Here is a 23,231-nt window from a genome sequence, read left to right as displayed (position 1 = left end):
GGCGAGTGCACACAGTCGAAGCATTCGTTGGCGCTCTTGCCGTCGCGAGCACGGCGCGGCGTCTCCGCCCGCCTCGGACTGGGAAACGATCGGCGTTCTGACGGCGCCGAAGAAGACGAAGCAGACCGAGCACAAGCAACGTATATGTCGCCTTCGTGTTCGTTCTATTATTTTTCGCTCGCGAAGGTGCGGCGCATGCCCCGTGGAAAATAATCCAAGTCCTCGCATTTCTGTCTGTGGTTCCCTCTCCTTTCAGCGCCGTTCCTGACGTAACGGGCACGCATACATGCATACCGCGACCAAATTTGCATGTCCCTCGATTGCGTTCTACAGCACGGGGCGCATCTGCACGCACCAGGTAGCGGCCCGGTAGCATCTTGTATACACGCACACCGCCTCAGCCAGCGCAGTGATTGTGCTCCACAGGGAGCGGAGTGTTGTCTCGCTTAAAAAGACACACCGCATACGGAGTGCAGCCTCCCGACCCGTGCCTTGCAAGTTGATCGCGGCGATGCAGGCGCTCTGCCCGAGGCGAGCAACCGCCCAAGGCCAAGGGCTGTCGACGCCGCGAGATCCGATCCGGATCCGCGCAGCGCAGCAGTGGCGGCTCGTTTGCAATGCGTCGGCACGCGCCGAGTATGCAAACGCGACTGCTGCCGCTTCACGCGCGGCTGTGCAGCCAGCCCGGCGTGCCTGGCGCGTCCCATTGTCGCGCCGGCGCCCCTTCCTCCTCGTCGCTGCGGCGGAAGGCGGCTTTAGAAAAACGCGCGCTCTGCTCTTGTTCGTGCTTCATGAGCAGCTATTTTCGGCCAGCGCTCTCCGTCGCGGCGAGCGCGGGGACAATCGATGCGTGTCACGCGCTGTGGCCCAGTCTCGGCGCTTTCCTCGTGTAACTCGATCCGCTTGGCGTCGCCGAACGGTGTCGCGTTTGTCTCTGTCGGTGGATGCACGTCGCGCACACACGGACGGGCGCAGTCGTCGTTTGCACCTGGCCTGACGAACGAGCGCCGACGCGTTTTCCCAAGTTGTACGTGAAACCCCAACCACGCCCACTTATTCGTCTTCTTTCGTGCATACAGCGCAGACCGCTTCGCTCTTCCGGACTTCCGATAATTCCACCTCCTGGGGTAATGCTCGAATACGTTTCCAATAGAGGCGCACTCCGTTTGACACGAGACTCCGGTGTACCAGACGTTCTTCAACGTTTCGCGCTGCGATGCAGTACTGATCACTTGAAACGGCCCGTAAGATTGAGAACTTGAAGGTACAGCTCCTTTCCTTTCCTTTACAAGAACATAGTCTCCATGTAGTTTGTCCCGTATCTCGCTACTGTGCCTTTTATCAAAGCTTCTCTTCTTGCGGCGCTTGTAGACCTCCTGTTCCTTGACAGTTTTCCTGACTTCGGCGAGTTCGAGGTTCTCTAGAATGCCTAGCTCTCGATCCGCAGGAAGTATGCGCGCTGTGCGCGAAGTGGCAAAATGAGCACTGCAGCCTAAACTACTGGCGTACGATCTGTTGTGATGGTTCACAGCGGCCTCGAGACAGCACTTCCAGCCACCGGCAAAGTCTGGATACGTCTTCAGATACTGTTTGATGTCTCGTATGGCACGCTCCGCTAGGCCGTTTGCTCCCGGGTGGTATGGAGAAGAATACTTTATCATAATTCCGTGCTCCTGTGCCCACTTTGATAATTTGGCACTCCGGAAAGCCGGCCCGTTGTCACGTACGAGCGTCTTTGTGTGTTTAAAACATTCAGCTTTGAGGAGATCTATTACGCTGTTTGCGTCTTCTTTGCCAGCTTTGGCCGCAATCGTCCTTGTGCACTCGAGAGCAAGAAAGCTTGCGTTCGCCTGACTTCTTCCTCCTTCTATTTGATCTCCGCGAAGTCCAAATGAAATATTCAGGGTTTGTCATAACGTCTGTCGATTGCCTGAATTTAACTTTGCTCACCTGGCAGAAATGGCATGTACGGATGTAATGGCTGATGTCGTTTTTCATGTCCAGCCATTTTAATCTCATGAGCAATTTCTTATAAGTGCGCCAGAGGCCGTCATGTCTGCCCGATCCAGGAGTGTCGTGGTAAGGATGAAGAATCCTTGGAACCATAGTTGGTGGTATATATACGTCATACTTTCTATGAATAAACTGGATCTCTTCGGTACATTGTCGCAGCTTAATATGATTGATTGATATAGTATGATTCGTGTACAAGTAATCTTGATAGTGCGTCAGCATCAGTGAGGAGGGGGCCAGGATGGCGCGAAATTACGAAATCAAACTGTTGCAGATAGTTCACCCGTGTAGCAATGCGGCCTCTTGTCTGGGCCTTGCTCAGAAGTTGAGCCAGTGATTGATGGTCAATGAAAAGTATTAATTTCGCACTTTCTCGGCAAGTACGAAAGTATTGCACAGCTTTGAAGACTGCCAGAGCTTCCTTTTCTGTGGTAGAGCAATTGATTTCAGCGGGTTTCAGGGTATAACCGTAACACTCCACAACGCGGTGTTTGGTTTGGTAAGCTTCTTTTGAGGGTCTCTGGTATAGAACTGCACATATAGCATAGTGTGATGCGTCTGTGTTCAGCACGAAAGACAGAGGAAAATCCGGTATTGGCAAGATGGGGTCCGACGATATTACTTTTACAAGCTCACAATAGACAGCTTCGCACTCCTAGTCCCATTGAAAAGGCACGTCTTTCTAATTTAAATGTGTGAAGCACCTTGTTCTCAGTGCATAGTCTCTGATAAAAGTGTCCTGCTAGGCCAAGAAAAACGCACGGGGAGTGGACGTCATAAGGCTTTACCAGCTTGGAGAATCCGTCGACCGATTCTTTCTTAGTGGTTTTAGTGTGTCCACCAAATACCCTTCCAAGAAATACTACTGTATGTTGAAGGAAAGCACTTTTTTTGAAGTTGACTTTGAGTTGGGCAAGACTGAGAGCGTGCAAAACTTTTGAAAGATGACTACGGTGTTCCTTCTTTGAGTAGATGATGATGTCGTCGATGTACACATTGCAAATGTGTCTTCTGTCGTACATCCAGCGCAGACCGCTTCAAGGAAGTGCGAAGGTTCAGAAACACTCTTATGAAAGGTTTTAACTTCATAGTAAAGTTGGCCTCGAAATGCCCGGTTCGGTCGTAATCGATGTTGTCGGGACGTCGAGACAGAAAGTAAATGTTAATGACGTTGCGCAGCGATTATTTATTTATTTATTTATTTATTACGTAAACCCGCATTCGCTGCAAGATCATTCTAGTGGGGCTGAAGTCTACACACATTTTACACATTTGCAGATGTAAAATACGAAACAAAGGGCCACATGTGCACAAAGCGAACAAGGCTTTATAAGCACGTAAAGAAACGCAAAAGATCGCTAGTATCGAGCTATCATATCCATACTATGTACCTTGAGGGTCACACAAATAAAAGAAAAATGTAACACACACACACACACACACACACACACACACACACACACACACACACACACACACACACACACACACACACACACACATATATATATATATATATATATATATATATATATATATATATATATATATATATATATATATATATATATATATATATATATATATATATATATATAATGCCGGGTATATGCTGACGATGTTCGTAAAGGGATGAACGAGATTGCTGCGCACGGCTTCATTCGGGGTTCGCTTCGCGCGCGGCGGCCTCGGCGATCGCACTGACGGAGCGAGCCGGTGCATCGTGACGTCATGACGCATCCACCGGCTGTTTGTCAAAACTGAAACTGGTTTGTGTAGAAGGGGCACCGTAGTGTTTTAAATTATTCAGAGCGCTCCGTCGGCCTGGCATGCAGTATATCTTTTGTAGGGTTTTCGGGTCTGCAGGACTAATTCTGCGTTGTTCAGAAGCTTGCTTATCAAGACACTCCGTTTCCTGGGCCAACACCCGAGTCGCCCGACCGACCTTCGCCAATGGACACGCGTTCCTTTGTCCCGGGCTCTTCTGGATGTAATCCATGAAACGGGACTTTAGTTTGCATTTAAATTATATATCGCACGGCGTACTTGCGCAATCACAAGAATACCTAACTTTGTGAATGGGTATCGTGCAGTATAATTAGCATCAGAGGGTGCTGCAGTTGAACAATACAAGCATTCTATTTATTAGTCTCCTAACAACACAAGACGTTTCAGTCTGTGCCGGTGACGTCATTTTCTGCGTACATAACATTGTTTTTTGCTAATTTCTATATTGTGTTTTTGATAATGTGTACTTATTCTTAATGTTTCGGTATTTTCTAACCATACTAATATAGTAACCCATATGTGCTTCTGAACTGAAAAATTTTTTGCTTTTTGTGCGTGTTTTGAAAGGACTACTAGCACTAGTCAAGTGTCAATTAGCTTCACCCTCCACAGTTTGCATTCTTCTGTGAATGAACCAAAATAACGTTCAAGTTCATTTAACGCACGTGCACTCGTACGCGCATTCAAAGACAAGTCGGCAATGTTTTGCCACAACTCGTTTACACGCCTTAGCCTTCGTACATTGCATGTAAGCGTATACTGAAGAAATGCGTTAGACAAGAACACAACCGGCCATGAATGTAAAGGCGACCGTATAGGCTATAGCAACAGCTAAATTACTCGACTAATTAACGTAACCTTGAATTAATACCCGTTGATCGTTAACTGAGGCGACGTCCGAGCTTGTATCTTACTGTTTTCCTATTCCACGCAAGTTACTTGACGACCTAATTCAATGTTGCACTTAGGAGCGCGGACGCTTTGGCAAGTTTGTTCAGGAAAGTAGACAACGCTCGTCGTGTGGTTTCTTCAGCTCGTGGCCACCTTACTTGTCGCTGTGGAGCCGCAATGACCCAAACGTATATACATCGAGGTGAGGGCAAGTCCCAGGCACAGGGGACGACACGATATGCCGGCAAAACGAACGGAACTCACTCAGGTTCGTTTACAAAACACTTCTTTTTTTTTTTTCCTTCGGTATCACTAGGACGCAAGAGTCGCCGCCAGAAACCTACTCAGCCGGACCCACTCGGACTCGCGGGTCACAGTCCGAGCGAGTCGATTCGTGGGCGTGTTTGCCGACCTTTGTGGGCGGCACACAGCGCTGACGTAACTTAGCGCGCGATTCACGACTCCGATAGCAAGTCGCACTTTCTCGTGGGTTTTCAGTATCTCGCTTGAACAAAGAAAGGTCACAGAAGCTGGAGTACTGGCAGAAAATTTTGAATGCGATGCGCACCTTTTCCCAACAGTGAATGCTTATATAACGAGGGGCGGCATCGTGGCACGTTTTACGTACCACTACGCAGCGGCGGCCAAACCGTGCCCCGACTTGTCGAGTTCCATTGTGAAACACCACGGTGTCTTTGCTGGGCGTGTTTATCCTCCGTGTCGATTTATCACACAAGAAACCGTTGAGAGGAGCCTTTAGGTCGGTAGATAGCTCCTATCTAAATATATGGGAGCAGGAAATCGTTTTTCTTGATAACCATAGTTACCTATAGACCGTTTCATCGGGCGAGGAGGATAGGGCGCGCAGAAAGCCTTTCCTCCTTTCTGGCTTGGGCGATCCGGCGCGGCGCTGCTTGAAAGTATTGCTGTCGCGTGCTGCGGAACGATTTCGAGTTGTTTTAGATGGTACTTTGTGAAATTTACGCCATGTCCGTTCATATAAGGTCGTCAGGGAAGCCTTTCGGTGAATCGGTAACTACAGTAGGCGGAAATCTCTCTTGGGGGCGCAAAAATGTGACGCGTTTTATCAGCCGCGGTGTACGCACATTATGAGTCGCGGTGTGTGTATGTGTTGTGAATTATTTTTGCTTGTATCGGTTTTAATTCAACAAAGGAAAGTGGTGTCTCTGTATTAGCAGCATGAAATGGTAAATCTGCTCACTATCTGATCGCTTGGCGTAGGGAGTAAAACATAAAGCATAAGAGCGCATGCTCGTGCACGGCCAACCTAAGGCAACCACGAAACATCTAAGCTGCAGGCGCTATCAAATATTTGTGATGCGCCGGCATCGTTCTCGTGCATTTCAAGTCTAGTAGGCTTCAAATTACCATATGTCTACGCTAGCCTTCCTGCATGAGGCCGATGGCGCTGCTCAACACAGCGATTACTGCGTTCGGTGAACCAGCACGATACATATGTAAGCTGTGCGCTTCGGCATTGCCTTTTTGGCCTGCAAATAGCCATAATATATGAGAGGGATCGCATAAAAAGAATGCGATGCCTATTTTTGAGGACAAAATTTCCGTAATACGTGTGAGTGCGTCGTAGAGAACGGAACGAACACAACCGAAAAAAAAAATTCGGTTATCATCATCTTTCAAGAGCAAGAGAAAACGGGCTAACGCCGCAATAGGACCTCGCATAATCACGCCGCACAACGTTTATAAATATATAACCGCTGATGCCGTATGCTTGGACCATGCGGTATATAGAACAAATATATATGTGTAGCCCAGCACCTACCACTGCTTAGGACGCTCGCGCAGTTCGTAAACAGTCTCTTTTCTGGACAAGCTTAATTCAGACTGTAAGGTATGGTGATATTACTTGCCAAACTATGTTATTCAGGGGCGGAATCCTCATCCATCGAACCAAGTAGTCACGCAATGTAACCTACAGCGAACAGTTTGAACGCTTGTCAAAGTATGATATCACAGCTCCTATCGTAACGGTACCCACGCTGTTACGATCGTCGCGTATGTTTCATGGCTCCTAAACCGCAGCTTAGAATTAGAGGATAATACTGCAATAAGGTCACATTAATGACTAGAACATTCAGAAATACACAATTGATCTCCGAGGCTTATCGTAGGCTCAAATATGCGCGCGCACATCGCATTGCGTGTTCCGTCCACCTCAACGCCAGCAGAAATTTCGGCCATATAACGCCTTAAACCACTTCAGCACGTCTCACAGAACCGTTTACCACGTAGGATACGCACGTCATACTAACCAGAGCGCACGACCGCGAAAACAAACGACAGTACCGACCGCCGAGCGTATACCTGCCATGCAAAAGACCGCTTTCACCCAAGCCAGTATGGCGCTGCTCATAGGCGGCGCCACTGAGCTCACAATATGGCGGCGCCTACGAAAAAACGGTCTATACAAACCTAGTTTCTTGGTCTAGAAAAAAAAAACAGTCTAGCGACTACAGGTAGCAAACTTGTTTTTTCCTTTTTCTTGTCTTTTTTTAGACAGCGCGCTGCGCCTCCGTGCTCCTCGCTGTCGCAGCGCGCTGACTGCCCGCTGTTGGCTGACGTAAGCAGAACGTCGACTGAGGGGGGGGGGTGCTTTGCGCTCGCTGCAGCTTCCTAGTTTCACTTTCGCCGAAATGCTTCGTGGCACAGTTCCACGGATAATCGCATTTTTCCGGGTCCAAAAGTTCGTACGGCTTGTACGGAGAGCTCGCTTGGATTTCTCAATTACGATGAGTCCGCTGAAAATGAGAGGTTACAAGTTAATTGAATTTCGTTAAGAGGAAGCTTTAGCTCGGGTTCTCCTATCTGAATACATGTAAAAAGAGAATTAGTTTTTCTCGGCAACCACTGCGCTAAATATGAGGCGGTTTGTTGCATTTAAAAGGAAAACTTAAAATCTAATGATTCTTAGTTTCGATTTTTTTTATTTAGGTCGTGAATTCTTTATTAAAAAAATGACCAAAATTGTAAATGTTCAGAAAACGAAACTATCAAGTTTACAACTCTAACTCCGCAATCAAAAATGATATCACAATTTCCTGAATTGCATATAATAGTACATCTAAAGCGGACAAAATTAATATGTTAATTAATAAGTCTCAAAAAAATTAGTAATATGAAAATATAGCTTTTGCAGAATCCTTGTACACAACGTAACATGTTCACGTAAGATGCAAATTGACATATCGAATTTGTTCGCTTTCAATGATCTAATGGGTGCCGTTTACAGAACTGCGATATCTGTTCTTGATGCAGGGCTATTAATTTGTAAACTTCGTGCTTCTATTTCTTTCGGACTTTCGAATTTCTGAAAATTCTTTTAACAAAATTCAGACCCTAAATCGAAATTCCGCTTCAAACAGTCACTAGAATTTAACCTTCTCTCTCAAATTCAACAACATTAATTAAAATCGGACTAAGGGTTATTTTAGAAAAGCGTTTCTGCGCTTTGCATGTACTTGAATAGGCCTCGTTTAAGTTGGGTCCGAGCTAAAGCTTCCTCTTAATTAGCGACTAATTACCCCGTATCACTGGTTACCCCGCGGCCGCCACCCCTTCCGGCATGTGTCCGAAGGAACCGGCCTTGCATTTCAGAACGGCTACATTTAAATATTACTTAGTCTTGGTAGAAACACCCCGTACACGAGTCGATTGGGAGTTTGGTCTCTAATAAAGAACTATCCTCTCTCAAGATAGTGACCGAGAACATTTCTTTCAAGCATAAAAAAAAAGGGCGTAGCAGCTAGTGCTGTGGTAACGTTTCTTTCTTTTTCTCCTACTGCTGTTGTTCGTAAAGGTGGTTGCGGAGGGGAAAGGTAAAAGGGGTCGGTCGAGCTTTGTTTTATAGGGTATAGTGACTTGTTCGAGACATACTGGTGCTGCAGCCGCCACGTACTTGCACCCAACATGACCGAACGCGAAAGCGTGGCCTCATCGCTAGGACGACCCTGTCACGCACATCTCGTTTTTTTACTGCGCGAAGTTCGATCTAGCGCGCAGCGACATGGGCTCGCCCGGCGATCACCGCTTGACTGCACAACATGCACGGTCGATTCCGGAAATGTGCTTGTATGCATGCACGTGCCCAACGTGTTCGAGAATGTTGTTGCGCGCGATAACCCTCTCTCTCTCTCTCTCCGCAGGGCATCGTTGGCAGCCTGACGAGCGGAAAGTCTGCCCTGGTGCACCGCTACCTCACCGGTTCCTACATGCAGGACGAGTCCCCAGAAGGTGGGTCTCTCTCTCTCTCGCTATTATGTAACATGCACCCGACCTGCTCGATTGCTGCTTGAAAGTCATCGAAGTAATCCCGTAATGGTATTGGGCAAGAGTCGAAAATAGCTCAACTGCACCAGTTATTCGAAAACTAACCTGAAAGCCTCGGAGCGCATATGTGTGCTTGTACGTAATTACTATATATTACTAAATGCTGGTAACATATGCTGGCAACATAATGCATGACATAACTACTGTAACTTCGATGCCAACTTTTTCGTATCGCCATGAAGATGTTTTAAAAGGCTACCTAACCTTCGCGCATGCTGATGATCATCGTTTTATGTGAGAAGAGCAGCGCGATACAGTTTCCATTCGTAGATATGCGTCCGTGTGCACCCCTCGTCGATGACCCAGTTCATGCGCAGGCCGCTGGGACGCTTCAGCGCAGACACGCAGTGTCGCCCAATTTTTGCGTTAATTTCTCGCAATCTGTACGGGTTGTGCCGGTGGTGATTTACACTTTCGTTGAGGTAAGGACGGCGGCACAATTGTCAGTCAGAAGTATCCGCCGTCGCCAAATGGCGCAAGGTAGTTGTCGTCGCAATGACCATGCAGCCGTCTCTGTGTACAGGGTGTCTTGGAGAGAGATTAGTTCGGAGGCCGTGTATAGGGCCCACCGCAGTCTGCTCAAGAGTACAGCGTGTGCCGTCCCTAACCGGCCGCTAATTAAGTTTCGTTCAGGTGAGGCCCACAGACAGTCTTTTCGTGTTTCACGCAGGTGGTCGCTTCAAGAAGGAGATCGTGGTGGACGGCCACAGTTACCTGCTGCTCATCCGGGACGAAGGTGGACCTCCGGAATTGCAGGTGGATAGCGCGCACGTATATATTCCTTGCTTGCTTGACATGCTTATTTTCGCCCATTAGGGTAGTATATATACAGTGTTGCTGCGTGTTTTCTTTTTTTTTTTCGTTGCCTTTTATTTTTATTATTTTTTGTCCCGCCGCCTTGATTGTCACAGCCTCATCGGCGCAGCGGGTCTGCGGATACGCTTTGTGAACTCACCGGCTACAATTCGTAAATTGCGATATATACCGTAAGGTAATTAAAGAGGTCATTAGGGAATTTTGTTACGTTGTCGAATATACAGCGCAAGTAAAGTCGGCCTGCTCGATTGACCAAGCTAAGTTCCTAGAGCTTTGCTATTTGCCACAGGCGATTAAAAAAAAATCTAGTAAAAGAAAACCAAACGTACAACAGTAGCCATTTTATACTCGAAGTTTTCGTGGTTCTGCCGAATTCCACTCAGGTAGGGCATTCCAGCAATCACATATACGCGGGAAACGTAATAACTCATGTACAGCGCACGCAAGGACTAGACAGAAGAAGAAAAAAATAGCACCCCAGCGCTGACTCGGCAACTCGGTCTAGCCTTAGCCTACCGCAAGAAATTTGCTCTCGACGACGCTACTTTGGACGTTGCGTACGTGACCTGATATAGAAGAGAAGTATACCGATTACTGGGGCGACAAAATCGGCCCGTTGCGCTGTTGCGGTTTACGAACGTTTTCGCGTTTACCAAGTGTATTTGGTCGAGTGTGACGACAGAATAAACAGCAGCACCGACCTGTCCTCGGCGCTGCTGTTTTTCGACCAACGACGATCGCTCGGTCGCTGCTGCTTCGACGTCCTTTCCGCGCACAGCGTCGCCTCCTCACGTTGCGGCTCATTGCTCGCGCAGTTTTGTGTGTGCCGGCCCACAGCGTTCGCGTGGCTGCAGCTGGTCATTAAAGGAGGACGAAACGGGCGTCTCGCCGGAGCAGACGGCTCAGCGCACGCGTACAGGTCTGCGCCAGTCTTGTGCGTACGAGTGGCGCTTAGCTAATGCGTTGCAGCCAGCGTGCTTCTGTGTACCTGCCGCGGTCATTACCGTCTTGGCGTTGCGGTGTCCCAAACAAACAAACAAACAAAAAAAAGAAACGCGAAAGTAATTACACACGCACGCCGCTTTTGTCTCTGAGTTGTCCAGGAAATCTTTGCGGATCACAGGCGCGTCGGGCGCGCTCCCGAAAAGAAGAAAAGTAAACCCCATCCCTCTTTACGACCGTAAATGCTGCTCGCTTCCACAAGCAGCGCCAAACATCGTTGACCGCGAGACTGCGAAGTAGACTAAACTGACAAAACTCTAACTGGGCGACGTCCCTCCGCATTGCAAGGTGCCGTGGTCGCCAACTTTGCTGTGGAACAAAAAATGAAGCGCGAACGTTCGCCGAGAGGCGTGTTGGTGAAAGTAGGTCCGCCCAGTCTATTTTTCCTGCTAGGTATAATAGACACACACGCTGGCTTCAAACGGCAACGTCAGTGTTGTTTTCTTCTTTCTTTTGGGTTATAATAGCTCGCTTCGGGCATTGCAGTTGCGAGCAAGAAAAACAAAACAAAAACGAATCAGTGGCTTGTCCGATCGCAGAGGCGCTTGCGCGCGTCCGGTTTCTCATTTCTGCAGCACCAGCCGCAGTGGCTCCCTGGTGCACCTCTAGAGGACGCTGACCGCGGAAGAAGCTGCCCCTTCGAGGCCGAGACTTCGAGGCCCGTTCGCGCGTCGCTTGACGCGCCGTGCTCACTCCGGCGCACACTGCGAGGCGAATCTTTGTAGCGAACGGTGACACCCGAGCCCGACGCGTCGGGTGTATCGGGCGAGCCGGCGGTGCGAACGAGACCAGAGCGAAGGGGAATTGAAAACTGTCGGGCGGCGATCGTGAATGGAACGAGCGGCGGCAATGCCTTTTCTTCTCATCGCGCGGGCCATTGATGACGGCCCCTTTTGTGCGCCGAAATGCCTGCCGTTCTCTCTCTCTCTCGTCTCGTCTCCTGGGCGAACTTCGAGCGCTGCCGGCTGTGTGCGTACGTAGCACCAACGGCCTGCGGCCCGGCGACGTTCGGCGATTCTCTTTCTCGCCTTTTGAATTCGCGCGAGTATGCGCACAGCACCCATTGCGAATACTCGAGTCGCATACTTTCATTTCGTGCTCGAGAGAGAGGGAAAGAGAGAGAGAGTGAAGAGAAAAGGGGGTGCGTGCAATGGAGACGTCGGCGGAGCGGGCCGTGTGAAGCGAGGTGGTTTCTGGCGGAGAGCGTCCAGGGGTGAAGGTACGAGTACCGCAGTAAAAGGCGGAAGGAGTTGCTTCTTTCTCGGCCTCACTTTTTCTGCGGCGTTGTGCGGAGCTGAAGAATTGCGAGTTGCTATGCGTACGCTGTACGTCCATCTCGAGGCGGAATAGCTCGGCGCACAGGATGGAGACAAAGAAGAACCACGAGGACGAGAAAAAAGAAAGAAAAAAAAAGTGGCATATATCCTCGAACGGCGGGCCACCGCTGGCTGGGACTCGTTCTGGTTTTGAAGCCTGGGGCTGCAGCACCCCCTCTTGCTCTTGCCTGCGCCAAGAGCGATGCCTGGGCATGTATGAAGCCCCATTCTGCTCCGCCTCGGAGCCTTTTGTCTGATCTTCCCGACGTGCTGGAAGCGGGTCCTCTTTCTCGAGCATCGGTCTTGCGTGCCCGTGCAGTCGTTGCCTCCCCGTATTAAACACGCGGGAAGAGCGGTATGCCGTGTACGCCTGGGCACATGGCTGGGCGAATAATTCGGAGCAGGAGAAACTACGGCGAGTGAAGTCGACCCTCGACGATGCATGGGGGTGTATTTTCGCCCAGCGCACGCTGTCACCGCGGCACCACGCCGGCCGCACCTGTTTCCCGCCGGTCGGAGACGCGCTTCTGCCCACGCGACGGAGGAGGGGGAGGGTTGGGGGAGGGCAACTTTTGCCGCAAGTTCATTGCCGCAAATTATCGGAGTCCCGCTAACCCCCCTGCCGCTGGCGCGCGGCGTCTTTTTATCGGCCGCGTGGGGCGAGTGGATGCGCCGTGGGCGTATCTGGGTCACCTGGGCACGCGGTTTTGTTTTCTTTCGGTGCTCGTCCGAAACTGCGCTCGATGGCGGCCAGTGGGCGCCGCCATATTCGCGGCGCCGCAGCGTGGCGCGCGCACCGCGTTTATTATTATTATTATTTTCCTGTACAAGAGCGTTCTTTTCGCGCCAGCGTTGCCGGGGCAACGGCGCGTGCGTGCTCGCCGCGCCATCGGGTCGCCCGCATGGCGGACGGCGGCCGCAGCAGCAGACGACAGCTCGGCGCAGACGACGCAATAAAGCAACCTGCCTGCAGCTGGCACATATATATCCTAGTGCGCGCGTGAGCGTCGATCACCGCTCGCGGGGACGCTCGTTAATCTCATCGGCGGTTGCCCGCGCCGTCCGGCGATACCGCGAATGGAGCAGCGCGCCGTTAATCCCGTCTTTCAGGTTCTCCGATGCCGGCACCACTCGGCGGCGGCGCGCGTCCCGTTTCCAAGGCGATTTGCATCGCTTCGATTGCCGTTGTTTCCCCGCAAGCGCGCGCAGCTAGCTCGCCGGTGGCCGGACGGTGTGGTGTGCGCGTCTCGTCCGCGCCCGATGCACCGCCGCGCTCGTCGTCAACCTTGCCTACCTGCTGCGCGGCTGGAGTGAGGAGGTCGGCCGGACCCACTGAGTAAGTGCGTCCGCTTCCAGCGTGGCCCGCGGTCAGTCGATCGCGTCGTGCCCGCTGCTTCGCGTTGTTTACTGCACTGCCCGGGTCTCCCGGCGCGCGAGGCTTCTTTTTTGTCGGCCGGTCCTGCGCGGCGCTGCAGCAGGCGGCTGCCCCGGTGGTGCAACGGGAATGACCCTGAATCCGCTCGCTCGGGGTCGTAGAAACTGTGTGTCACGGCGCTAATGGCGTGAACTGTGGTGACGTGTTGCCGGCGACGGCCGGGCTGTGCGGGCTCGCGTAATTGCCGGTGTTTGTTGCGCACCAGTTTGCCGACAACGACGCACTGTCGGAGGGGCGGCCTGTTTCTTGACTGTTGAAGGCGAGTGTCAAACTTTCATCTATTGTATTTCGTTGTGATTTCTTTCTGCTCTCCTTCTGAAAAATGCGCTAATGGTTGATATCGTCCCTCAATGAGGAAAGCAGGTTGCTAAACAAAAGAAAAAAAAAGATATTGTGGGGTTTAATGTCCACAAACTACGCGGTAAACCATGCACTCATATTCACCATGGGTTGTTTACCGTCACTTCGCTCAAGCTGTGTGTGTGTGTGTGTGTGTGTGTGCACGCATGTTTTCTTGCCTGTACTTGTGCAGATTGCATTCTGTGATCCGTCACAATATACGCTTATGCGAAAGTACGTGTTTGGAGGAAGGCGGAGGGAATCTTACGCGCCTGTATGTCGTGTTCAGGTACCAACGTCTTCAAGGGGGTACCTCTTATGCGTCTAGAATCTCGGGTGTTTCAGTCACATTGCAGGAGGATGTCTTCCCTTTGGCGGCTCCGGTGTCGCCTTCGCGATATGCGTGCCGGCTTGCACTACCGACCCATAACCTGACGCCGATTCGAGGCGATCGGCGAAGGCGTGCGTGCACGAGTAACGCCTGCGGCTCGCGCTCTCTGCCGCCGAGGCCGACTTCGAGGAGCGAGCGCGCTGCCAACACTGACGCCGCCAACTCGCGGCAGCAGGCCGATCAACAGGCCTGTCTCTGTCGAACGCTGTCACGTGATCATTGCAGCGGACTCTGTCTTTGAGCGGGTTTCGAGCGCGAAACCAGGATTGCGATACCCGGTACAAAAAAAAATAATAATAATAAATATAAAAGAGCTCATACCCAGGCATTCTGCAGGATTGCTCAAGAATGCATGCACATACCGAATGTCCAGGTCAAAGAAGATCAAGTAAAACCAAGCACCCGTTTATTGCGGCTATTCCCTTAGGAGGTCGGTGTGCTTCACATGTACCTGCGGACCGGCATTATGTATGTTCAAGATTTGCGCAAGAATATTTATTTTTATTATTACGGAGAACGGAGGTGCGCTTGCCGGCTCTACTGTGCTGGTCAGGAGGCAGGGTTTGTATACGTGCAGAAATGACCCGTTTGTTGCCACTCGCGTTACCCTTCGTAAATGCGGTGTACCCACGAGTGCGATTCCCCCCGACGAGACACCGAGCGACCGACCCATCAGCTATGCCACGCAAGAACCGCAAGGGGCAGGCCGAGAAAGTTTCGCTTTGAAAATTGTTGCAGAAACCGCCGTGGCTGTGAGTCAGCGATGGCTTAGCGCGACTGCTTCATCGTAGCTGCGGTCCGTCCCCGTGTGTCACTGTGCACGTGTCGCTGCAGAGTTTGTATAGCTCGTGCTCGCCTGCATTCGAGAATGAACGGCGCCATTCGTGTCGCGCGCGCAGTCTCATTATTAGACGACTCTTTCTCTGCGCAAACGGGCGATAGCATTAAGAAAAAAATTGGAAACATTAGGCGTATCTTGCGCCCAGCGATAGCTGGATAACAGCGATAATGCGCGGTGAAATCGGAGACTTGAGTTCATTCCATTGTTGCGATGTATTACGCTCTACGGCAATTTGCACAGGAGAATGTAAAGCACTTCGTCGAATCGAAAATTGCGTACCAACTGGAGCCCTGTTCTGTAACGATTTGGCTTGCGAAGAATTCGGTTTGGCAGTGGCTTAACATTTGGACACTTCGCCGACGTAATGAAAGCGAGTGGAAGGAGAGAGGCCAATCGGCGCGCAGGTTCTTTTTTTTTTCTGGAAGTGAACAACACAAACCTAACGAAAATATAGCAAATTAGGAACGCTTCTTGGTTACAACAACAATTACTACAAATAATTTCGTGATGTTATTGATGAGGTTTATGTCTCATTACGAAACGTATGTGTGGCGTACAGGCGGTGAGTGATTTAGCGAATTTTTGTTTACTGCGGTTGACCCATTTATGCCGCTAGGTGGTACGTCGTACTTTAAGATTGCGAGCGAAATCTCCATTGGAGTTGTTCAACTATGCATAAGCGTATCCCAAAATTTAAGTTGACCCACCCCGAAATTTTGGTTGGCCCACCCGCAAATCTCAAGTTAGTCCACGCCCAAGTTTAGGTTGGCCCGACCCCGAACTTAAATTCGCCCGCCCTCAAATTTTACGGTCGCGCACTCCCAAATTTCACTTGGCCCATCCCTACTGTAAGCTTCCGCATGCTATTTTGCTCTGAACGCCGGTCTCGCCCGTGCACACGGCACGCACAGGCTCTGCACACGGCGCCTTCGAAGCACCTCGCGCCGCTTCGCATCGTAGCAGACGACAAATCCGGTTTCCGCATGATTGACATGCGCGAGACGTCAACGTAATATGCGTGGGCGCCCAGAGGCGATGGCGTCACCCAAGCGGCGACCAATCGCTGCTGGCAAAGCGAATTCTTCGGAAACACAATCGCTGCAGAATACGGCTCCTGGTTTCGTTTGATCGAGGCTTCTGTAAAGAATTAATCCTCATTGCAGTAAGTTTTCCACGCTCTGATCGATCACGGCACCGCAGCTTGGCTCCGCCACGCGCGCTATCCGTATTAACATAACTGCCAAGCCAAAGCCCTTAATTAAGATTGCGATTACATGGAAAGCAGATATTGAAATGTTGTTTGACTAGGTAACGTATCGCTTTGTAACTGTGCTTTCGACAGGCGGAAGTTGACATATAAGAGAGTTACAGCATGTCCGGTATTCCGGTGTGCGCAATGACGTTTGGACGCTGGTAGTGAAATCTTGCGACGCTTCGTGTCATCAGAATGCCTTGTAGTCACGTTATCGTGCTCCATCAATGTTCTTGCCTTAAAAACAAAAATCACCGACGATTACGGTACTCCCTAATGAGAAATTTGGGCGCAGCTCTATACGTGTTTACATTTCGCGATGTATTGAGGCAAATAATTTGAGAGACATGTACTAGAGTCGGCAATCGTCGAAAATCTCATCTGCCGGTCAAGTTCGTCGGCTTTTATACATGAGTCGTCGAAGGTTCCAGCGTGATCGTGCGTGGCTTCCACAAAGTACTGCACAATTCGCGTCGCGTATACAATCAGATTACAAAACAGTCGCAAACCATGACAATCGAAACAAGACCGAGCGAGACCAAACCAAGCGAACCAAACAAGCGCGAGCGACAGCTGACGCGAGCAAGCGATAGTACGAAACTAGCGGTCCGGCTGAGACCAGATACGCGTACGCATCAAACGGTCGGTCGCGTGCTCGTGAAATCAGTTTCCTGCGCGCTCGTCACTGAAAGGGCCGCTCTCATTGGTCTCCGCCGTTCGCGGCTCGTGTCTTTCACCTGCCGCTCCGCGTTCGCTCTTTCATCCTTCGCTGATGTGCTCGTTCGCTCGGTTACGCCGCCGGCGCTCGCCGTAGGAACGGGCAACTAGGAGCTGCGCTCTAAAATGCTTAAAAGGCAACTTGTACACCATTACGCTGCCGCCGATAATTTGCACGAGCAGCGGAGAAGAATAGACTTAGTTACTGCAACAGCAGCAGCTCGGTTTGTCCGGTCGAGCTTTGCTCCACCAGGTAGCGCCGCCAAACCACCCGATCGCGTTTACGACTTCGCTGGTAATCCGCAAACGCCATTGCGTATTCGGGAATTCCGGACGCGCTAAAACTGCCTCATGCTATCAAGAAGCCGCGGACGCCGGGCCGCCCTTTATAAAAGTAGTGTGTGGAGATTCCCGATTGCAATGTGTCATCGTTTCACCGAAGCTTTCCTTCGGCCACACGCTTTTCTTAGACATGTGACGTCACCGGAAGATAGTAACGCCACCCCCATTTCTTACCTGCGCAGCGAACCTCCGCTATAGGGCACCCATTTGACATTAAAATGTGAACGTGATCGCAACCGCCCCTTAAAGCGCGCTTCTTCATCCATCCATCCATCACGCGCGTGCGTTGCACGCGGCGTCGGGACGTTATATGTGTGTGACCGGTCTCGTTGTTGCTATATTTTAAGAAAACAAAAGAACCCGTACCATGGACGAAAAGTGTCCGCTTGTTTTTTTCGTGCTCCGTACAGTGACGATGCTCACACACGCCGCACCCCCCTCCTTTGCGCAGTTCAGCTGCTGGGTGGACGCTGTGATCTTCGTGTTCAGCCTGGAGAATGAGGCCTCGTTCAGCGCCGTCTACAGCTACTACATGCGGATGGCGCACTTCCGGAACAACGCCGCCGACCTGCCCCTCATACTCGTCGGCACGCAGGGTGAGTGGCGCGGTGCACGCAACTTTTCGCTCGTTGGGTGTATACGCAGCGCGCGTCTCTTCGCCCGCTGTTGCTATACGGCGGCGCACTATATACGGTGATAAGGGAGCTACGGGTCGTGCACCATCAGCCCCAATCGGATGCAAGGGCTGTAGTTGCGTGCACGCTCGAGCGAAAAAGCTTGGCCACCCGTTAATCCCCCGTGATTCAATCATTCACTAGGGTTGACTTGTTAATACGTTGTTGGTAACGTGGTAAATGCGCGAAGCCACAATCGAGACGCGGCGGCCTGGCTCTTACGTTGGCTATTTGGTGCCGTACTGAACCAAGTTTTAACTGTTTGCGCATCGATCTTCATTCACTATATATATGTTCTTGCAAATTAAACGCGTTGTTGGTCTGCGGCAATGCGTCATATTACTCGTTCCTTCGTTTCGCGCTGTTCCCAAGTTATTTGTTCGGCCTGCGTTGTGCGAAATGGCGAGGACCTTGCCCGTGGCTCTCGCAACTGATTGGCTGACACGATCCATAACTGTCGCTGCACTGCAGGTATCTAGTGTCGAGACGGCGTGTGCGAGCGTCGATCGGAATTAATATCTGTATATGACGACAAACTGGTCTGCACTCGAAATTACTTCTTGCAATACTTGGCAAGTCTGTCACGAACGTGTTGCGTATAGTACAAAAACAAGCACGGTCTAGCGAGCTCTTAAGGAGTGATTAAATGCGCAGGCCGATCCTCTCTGCAGGCGATCTCGAGCGCAATCGAAAGTGCCAGTGACGTCGTTTGTGCGACTACTTATATATAAGTATGGATGGATGTGCGACTACTTATATATAAGTATATGGATAGGCCAGTCGTTGTGGTGTGAACCTCTCCTCTTGTCCTTTGTGTTTTTGACTGGTTTTTTCGTTCAAGTATGTACTACCAACTGGCCCAGATTTCAACCCTTCTACTTATTTGGGACGCGCAGGAGAGCGCGGTACATTCTAGACTAGTCAGAATAGTGACTATAGTAATAGTAATAGCCCGTCGAAGCCGCCACAGCGCCAATCGCAAGAGGGGCACCTCGCGGCTGCATTCGGGTGTCGCCGGCGCGCAAGGAGGAATCGTGCAAGCTCGCAGTGCCGGAGGGACGCGCATGCGCGCAGGCGTCGGTCTCGACAACAGGGGCTGCGCCGCGAGACGGCGCGGAGGGCCGTTTCGCCATTTATTTCGCCAGCGCTCGCGACCCCTGCAATGGCGAGTGTACCTGCTCCCGTTGCTGAAGGGCGGAAAGAATGACATTTTCTTTCTCATTTTCCATTTCATTTTCATTTCAAATCGTTTTCCTTCGTCGCCGCGTTGCCATTCTCGCTAGGATCTGCCAATCGGCGTGGCGCGCGTGATAAGATTGGAACGTGAAATGGACCCTTACAAAACGAGACGCCGACTGCTACCAGCACTGGGGAAAAGTTCTCTCGTTTCTTGCCTCAAGACGGGTTCCGTGTGTCGGGCGCGTACCCTGTTGATGGTTTATCGATAACGAGGAAAAAAGAATACTTTGCACGCCTGACGGCACACGTCGCCCGTTCGGCGCCCCTTTGTTTGAGCGCTCATTTGGGCCCGTCAACCGTGTCGGCAGCAGCCCCGATATCGCCGCTTAAGTGACAACCTGTGTTCACGCGAATGCAGCCATAGACGCGCCTCTGTGCACAGGAGGGCCGTTTCTGCGTGGAAGGGCTCGCAGTCGGGACGTCGTAGATCTTGGTGACAGCTGGTCGGACCTAGTTTAAGTTGTAATTGGCAAAGATGGGCTGTACACGTTGTAATCTAAGAGAGCCAATGACCAAACTTGGCAAGTTTCGAGAAACATCTACTGAGCCACAGCGGTGAAAATTCGAACTTTGAGTTCCGTGACGTCATGCTGACGTACGTCATGCTGGGGTTTCGGCGCGAAGATTAGATCATTATCTGTTCAAATAATCAAAATATTACCGCAATATAACCAAAATAGAGCTTCGAAGGGACACTTAATCAAACTAAACTTATTCAGCTAGTTGTTTTTAAATTTTTTTTATAGCGTGCCTTTAACGGGCGTATGCGCAGAGCTCGGTACACTAGCGTGTTTGCCTTCCTGCCCCATAGAAATGTGGCCGTCACTTGAAGGCGGCGTCCCTGGCTTGGAAGATGGCGACAGGCAGAGCGACACGTGGGGCACCCCTACAAAAAATTTTATAGAAAGTATATAGACAGTCTAGAGACGCTTATAGACTATCTATAGACTTTCTATAAAAGGTTTTGTAAGGGTGCACGCTACACGAAGAAAATAAAGCCTTCGGCAGAGATATGCCGTTTCTCGTAAAACGAAGCTTTATCCTCAGTGAGGGGGGCTTCACCTTACTGTACCTCTTATTGAGGGGAAGCCTACTCTAACGGACCCTCTGGGCTGCGCACGTACAGACATTTTCGAAACCGTGATCATGTTCGCACGTTGCTGGGCATCGCTTTTGGAAGGAAACAGCGCTGTTGACGGGTCAAGACGAGAAGGCACAAGAAAGTGCGCCGTCTACCTGATCACGTTACTGCAGGCCGTCGCTTGCGATGTACGATAGGCAAATTACCCGCGTCATTCTTTAATGAATGGCAAATCAAATCGGTGTTTAATGCCCAGCAGCAGCGCTCTTACACGAGTGTTCTTTTTTCGGGGATCTTGGCAATGTATAAGCGCCAACCTCGAAAGAACAATATGAGAAAGCACGTTATGTGACGTCTTTTCACGGGTTCCGCAGGTGCATGTTCTTCGTTATAGCGAGGTATGACTTATAACGAGATAGGTATTCGATTGTCGGAAGTGAAGGCCCTGCACCTAGGAGCGGAGTGTAGCAGCTCTCGGGCGCCGGTCACGGTTTTTCTTCCATTTTTTCCGTTGCATAAATAGAGCTTTTAACGATGGTTATGCATAATACCAGTGTCTTCGTGTGGAAGTGCATTCATTCGCTACTGCTACAGCCGCCGTCGGCTACGTACTTGAGCGGTGTCGTATATACTGTTTGAAACAGGTTACGTGCGGCGAGCATCGACGCCAAGGTTGGTCATAGCCCAAAAAAGGCCGACAAGCCGCAGCGTCGCCAATTAGGTTTGCTGATGTGCAGGAGTGAGCGAGTGACGGTATATAGCCGTGTGCCAGTCTGTTCCGGCGATTGATTCCGCCCATACGGTTGTTGTAAAAAAAAAAAAAGAAAGACTTCGGTGACTTAATTCGTAGCTGCTGAAGGATTAGCAGGGGTGTCAGTCCTGTTCGTGTGCCCGAGGCAAACTTCCGTTATTCTTGTGTGCCGATACGCAGGGGTACCTAGCGATGCTTTTTTTTTGTTTGTCCTCATAGATGTGTTACGCGTTTCAGTTAGAGCTGTCTCCTTCCTCGCCGTCTCGCAGATGCCATCAGCGAGAGCAACCCGCGCGTCATAGACGACTCGCGTGCCCGGAAGTTGGCCAGCGACCTCAAGCGGTGCACCTACTACGAGACGTGTGCCACGTACGGGTTCAACGTCGAGAGGGTGTTCCAGGACGGTGAGTGCTGCCTTCGCCTTTTACGTGTTCCCCCGTGCGTTGCGCGTGGCTCGGCCTGTTGCATGGTATGTGCGCGCATTTCTCGTGCGGGATCAATGCAGGGTCCCCTAACTTCTTATGGTCGCCGTCACAAATTCAAAAGCACCTTTGTTAACGCGTGCACGTGCGACTTTTTACGTGTTCGCGGCAACCAGATAGCGTTTATTTACGTCCTTTTGAATGTTGCAGCCATGCGGTGAAATGACGAGCGAAACTCTCAGTTATGTGGCTTGTTTGCAGTAGAACGGCAAGCGAAGCGTCAGCGCTCGTGATCACCCGTGGCAATCGCGGTGGTGACGCGCTCCCCGATTTCGGCAGCGTAGCTTGATTGGCGCCAATTTGTCCGCTTTCTGTCCGTGTGTCAAAACAGCCCGCCCTTTCTTTGCCAGGCGATCGAGAGCTTAATTCTTTCTGGTGTTTGCCATGCCCGTCGCGCATGTGTGAGTTGCGAGAGCAATCTGGGTACTGTTGCTAGGGGCTTTTGCTTTTCAATAGCCGCCTTTGCCTAGGTACTATGAAGGACAACGCGCTAGTGCGCAGCTTAGACCAATTGCAACGAAATTTCGGTCCGCGTAATAAAGAAGCTTAGTTGAATATAATGTAGGCTCCGTGCAAAATTTCGAGCTTATAATACGTGTGGAAGCGTCGCGAAGAGCTCGCAGAAATAAAAAAATGACACTGATACAAAAAAAAAAAAAAAAAAAAACGCCGCTACTTCTCGCTGGAAATGACGTACGACCTAACGCGTGATACACTTGCCGCGTCCGCGACAAGCATATCGCGGATGCGGCGTGCTGGGACTATAGCATAGCGACACCACCAGGCGCGCACTAGGCGCACACTAGGCGTCTGCTTAAGTTGCTACTACAAAAAAAAAAAAAAAAAAGCCAGCGATACTATTATCTGTCCTGCAGCTTTGCCAAGCTTGTTTCATTGTTATATACTCCTCCTTTATAACAAATTTAGCCAAAGTGAAATTTAGTTGCAGTTGGCCTCTAAGCTTCGAAGGGTAGATATTGTTGCAAGTCAGTGCTCTTCTTATTTTAAACTCTAAACTTCCTTGCAAATGGCATCACAGCGGCCAGTGCAGACTCCGCAATGGCGAATCGGCAGATTTTTTTGTCGTCGGTGGTTGGACCACACCACTGGGGCGCACGTAACGTAAGGCTCGATGCTTGCTTGCAGAGCGCCTTTGGTGCTCACTATTTTGCTGGCGTCACTGCTGCCAGTGCCAGGGCCCTTGGTGATGGGTAGCATGCCCACTGTAAGGCTTAGCCCATTGACAGCACACATGCATTTGAAAATGGTATTAACGCACCTTTGACCTAAAGGTGCGAATGGAGGCAAAATTTTAAATATAGCAATATTTCAAAGAATGTATATTGAACACGCGAGTCGAACCGAGGACCTCGCAGTCGTGAGCCCGATGCTTTTGGTGGCGCCGTGAAACGCAAACAGGGATCTACATTAGGGAGTATTTATCTGTCGTCGTGTAAGCTTGCATAGCAGCTCGGCTAGGGACAAATGAATCA

General features: G+C 50.6%; 1 protein-coding gene across 7 annotated transcripts in view; it reads left to right on the top strand.

The window, feature by feature from the left end:
- The window catches only part of LOC142583348 (centaurin-gamma-1A-like), a 141,911-nt gene that overhangs the window by 72,824 nt on the left and 45,856 nt on the right, over positions 1-23,231 (top strand). For 4 of the 7 annotated variants that reach the window (XM_075693769.1, XM_075693768.1, XM_075693772.1 and 1 more), the window contains exons 3-6: positions 8,877-8,964; positions 9,731-9,831; positions 17,963-18,107; positions 21,526-21,660. In XM_075693769.1, the coding sequence (XP_075549884.1) occupies positions 8,877-8,964; positions 9,731-9,831; positions 17,963-18,107; positions 21,526-21,660 (469 nt within the window). Of the gene's footprint in view, positions 1-8,876; positions 8,965-9,730; positions 9,832-13,173; positions 13,531-17,962; positions 18,108-21,525; positions 21,661-23,231 lie in introns of those variants that run through there. The other 3 variants (XM_075693771.1, XM_075693770.1, XM_075693774.1) reach the window with 2 other exon arrangements.

This window comes from Dermacentor variabilis, chromosome 5 (genome assembly GCF_050947875.1).
Source record: "Dermacentor variabilis isolate Ectoservices chromosome 5, ASM5094787v1, whole genome shotgun sequence".
Taxonomy (NCBI): Eukaryota; Metazoa; Arthropoda; class Arachnida; order Ixodida; family Ixodidae; genus Dermacentor; species Dermacentor variabilis.
The sequence above is the reverse complement of the archived record's forward strand: the minus strand, read 5'-3'. Positions and strand labels throughout refer to the sequence as shown.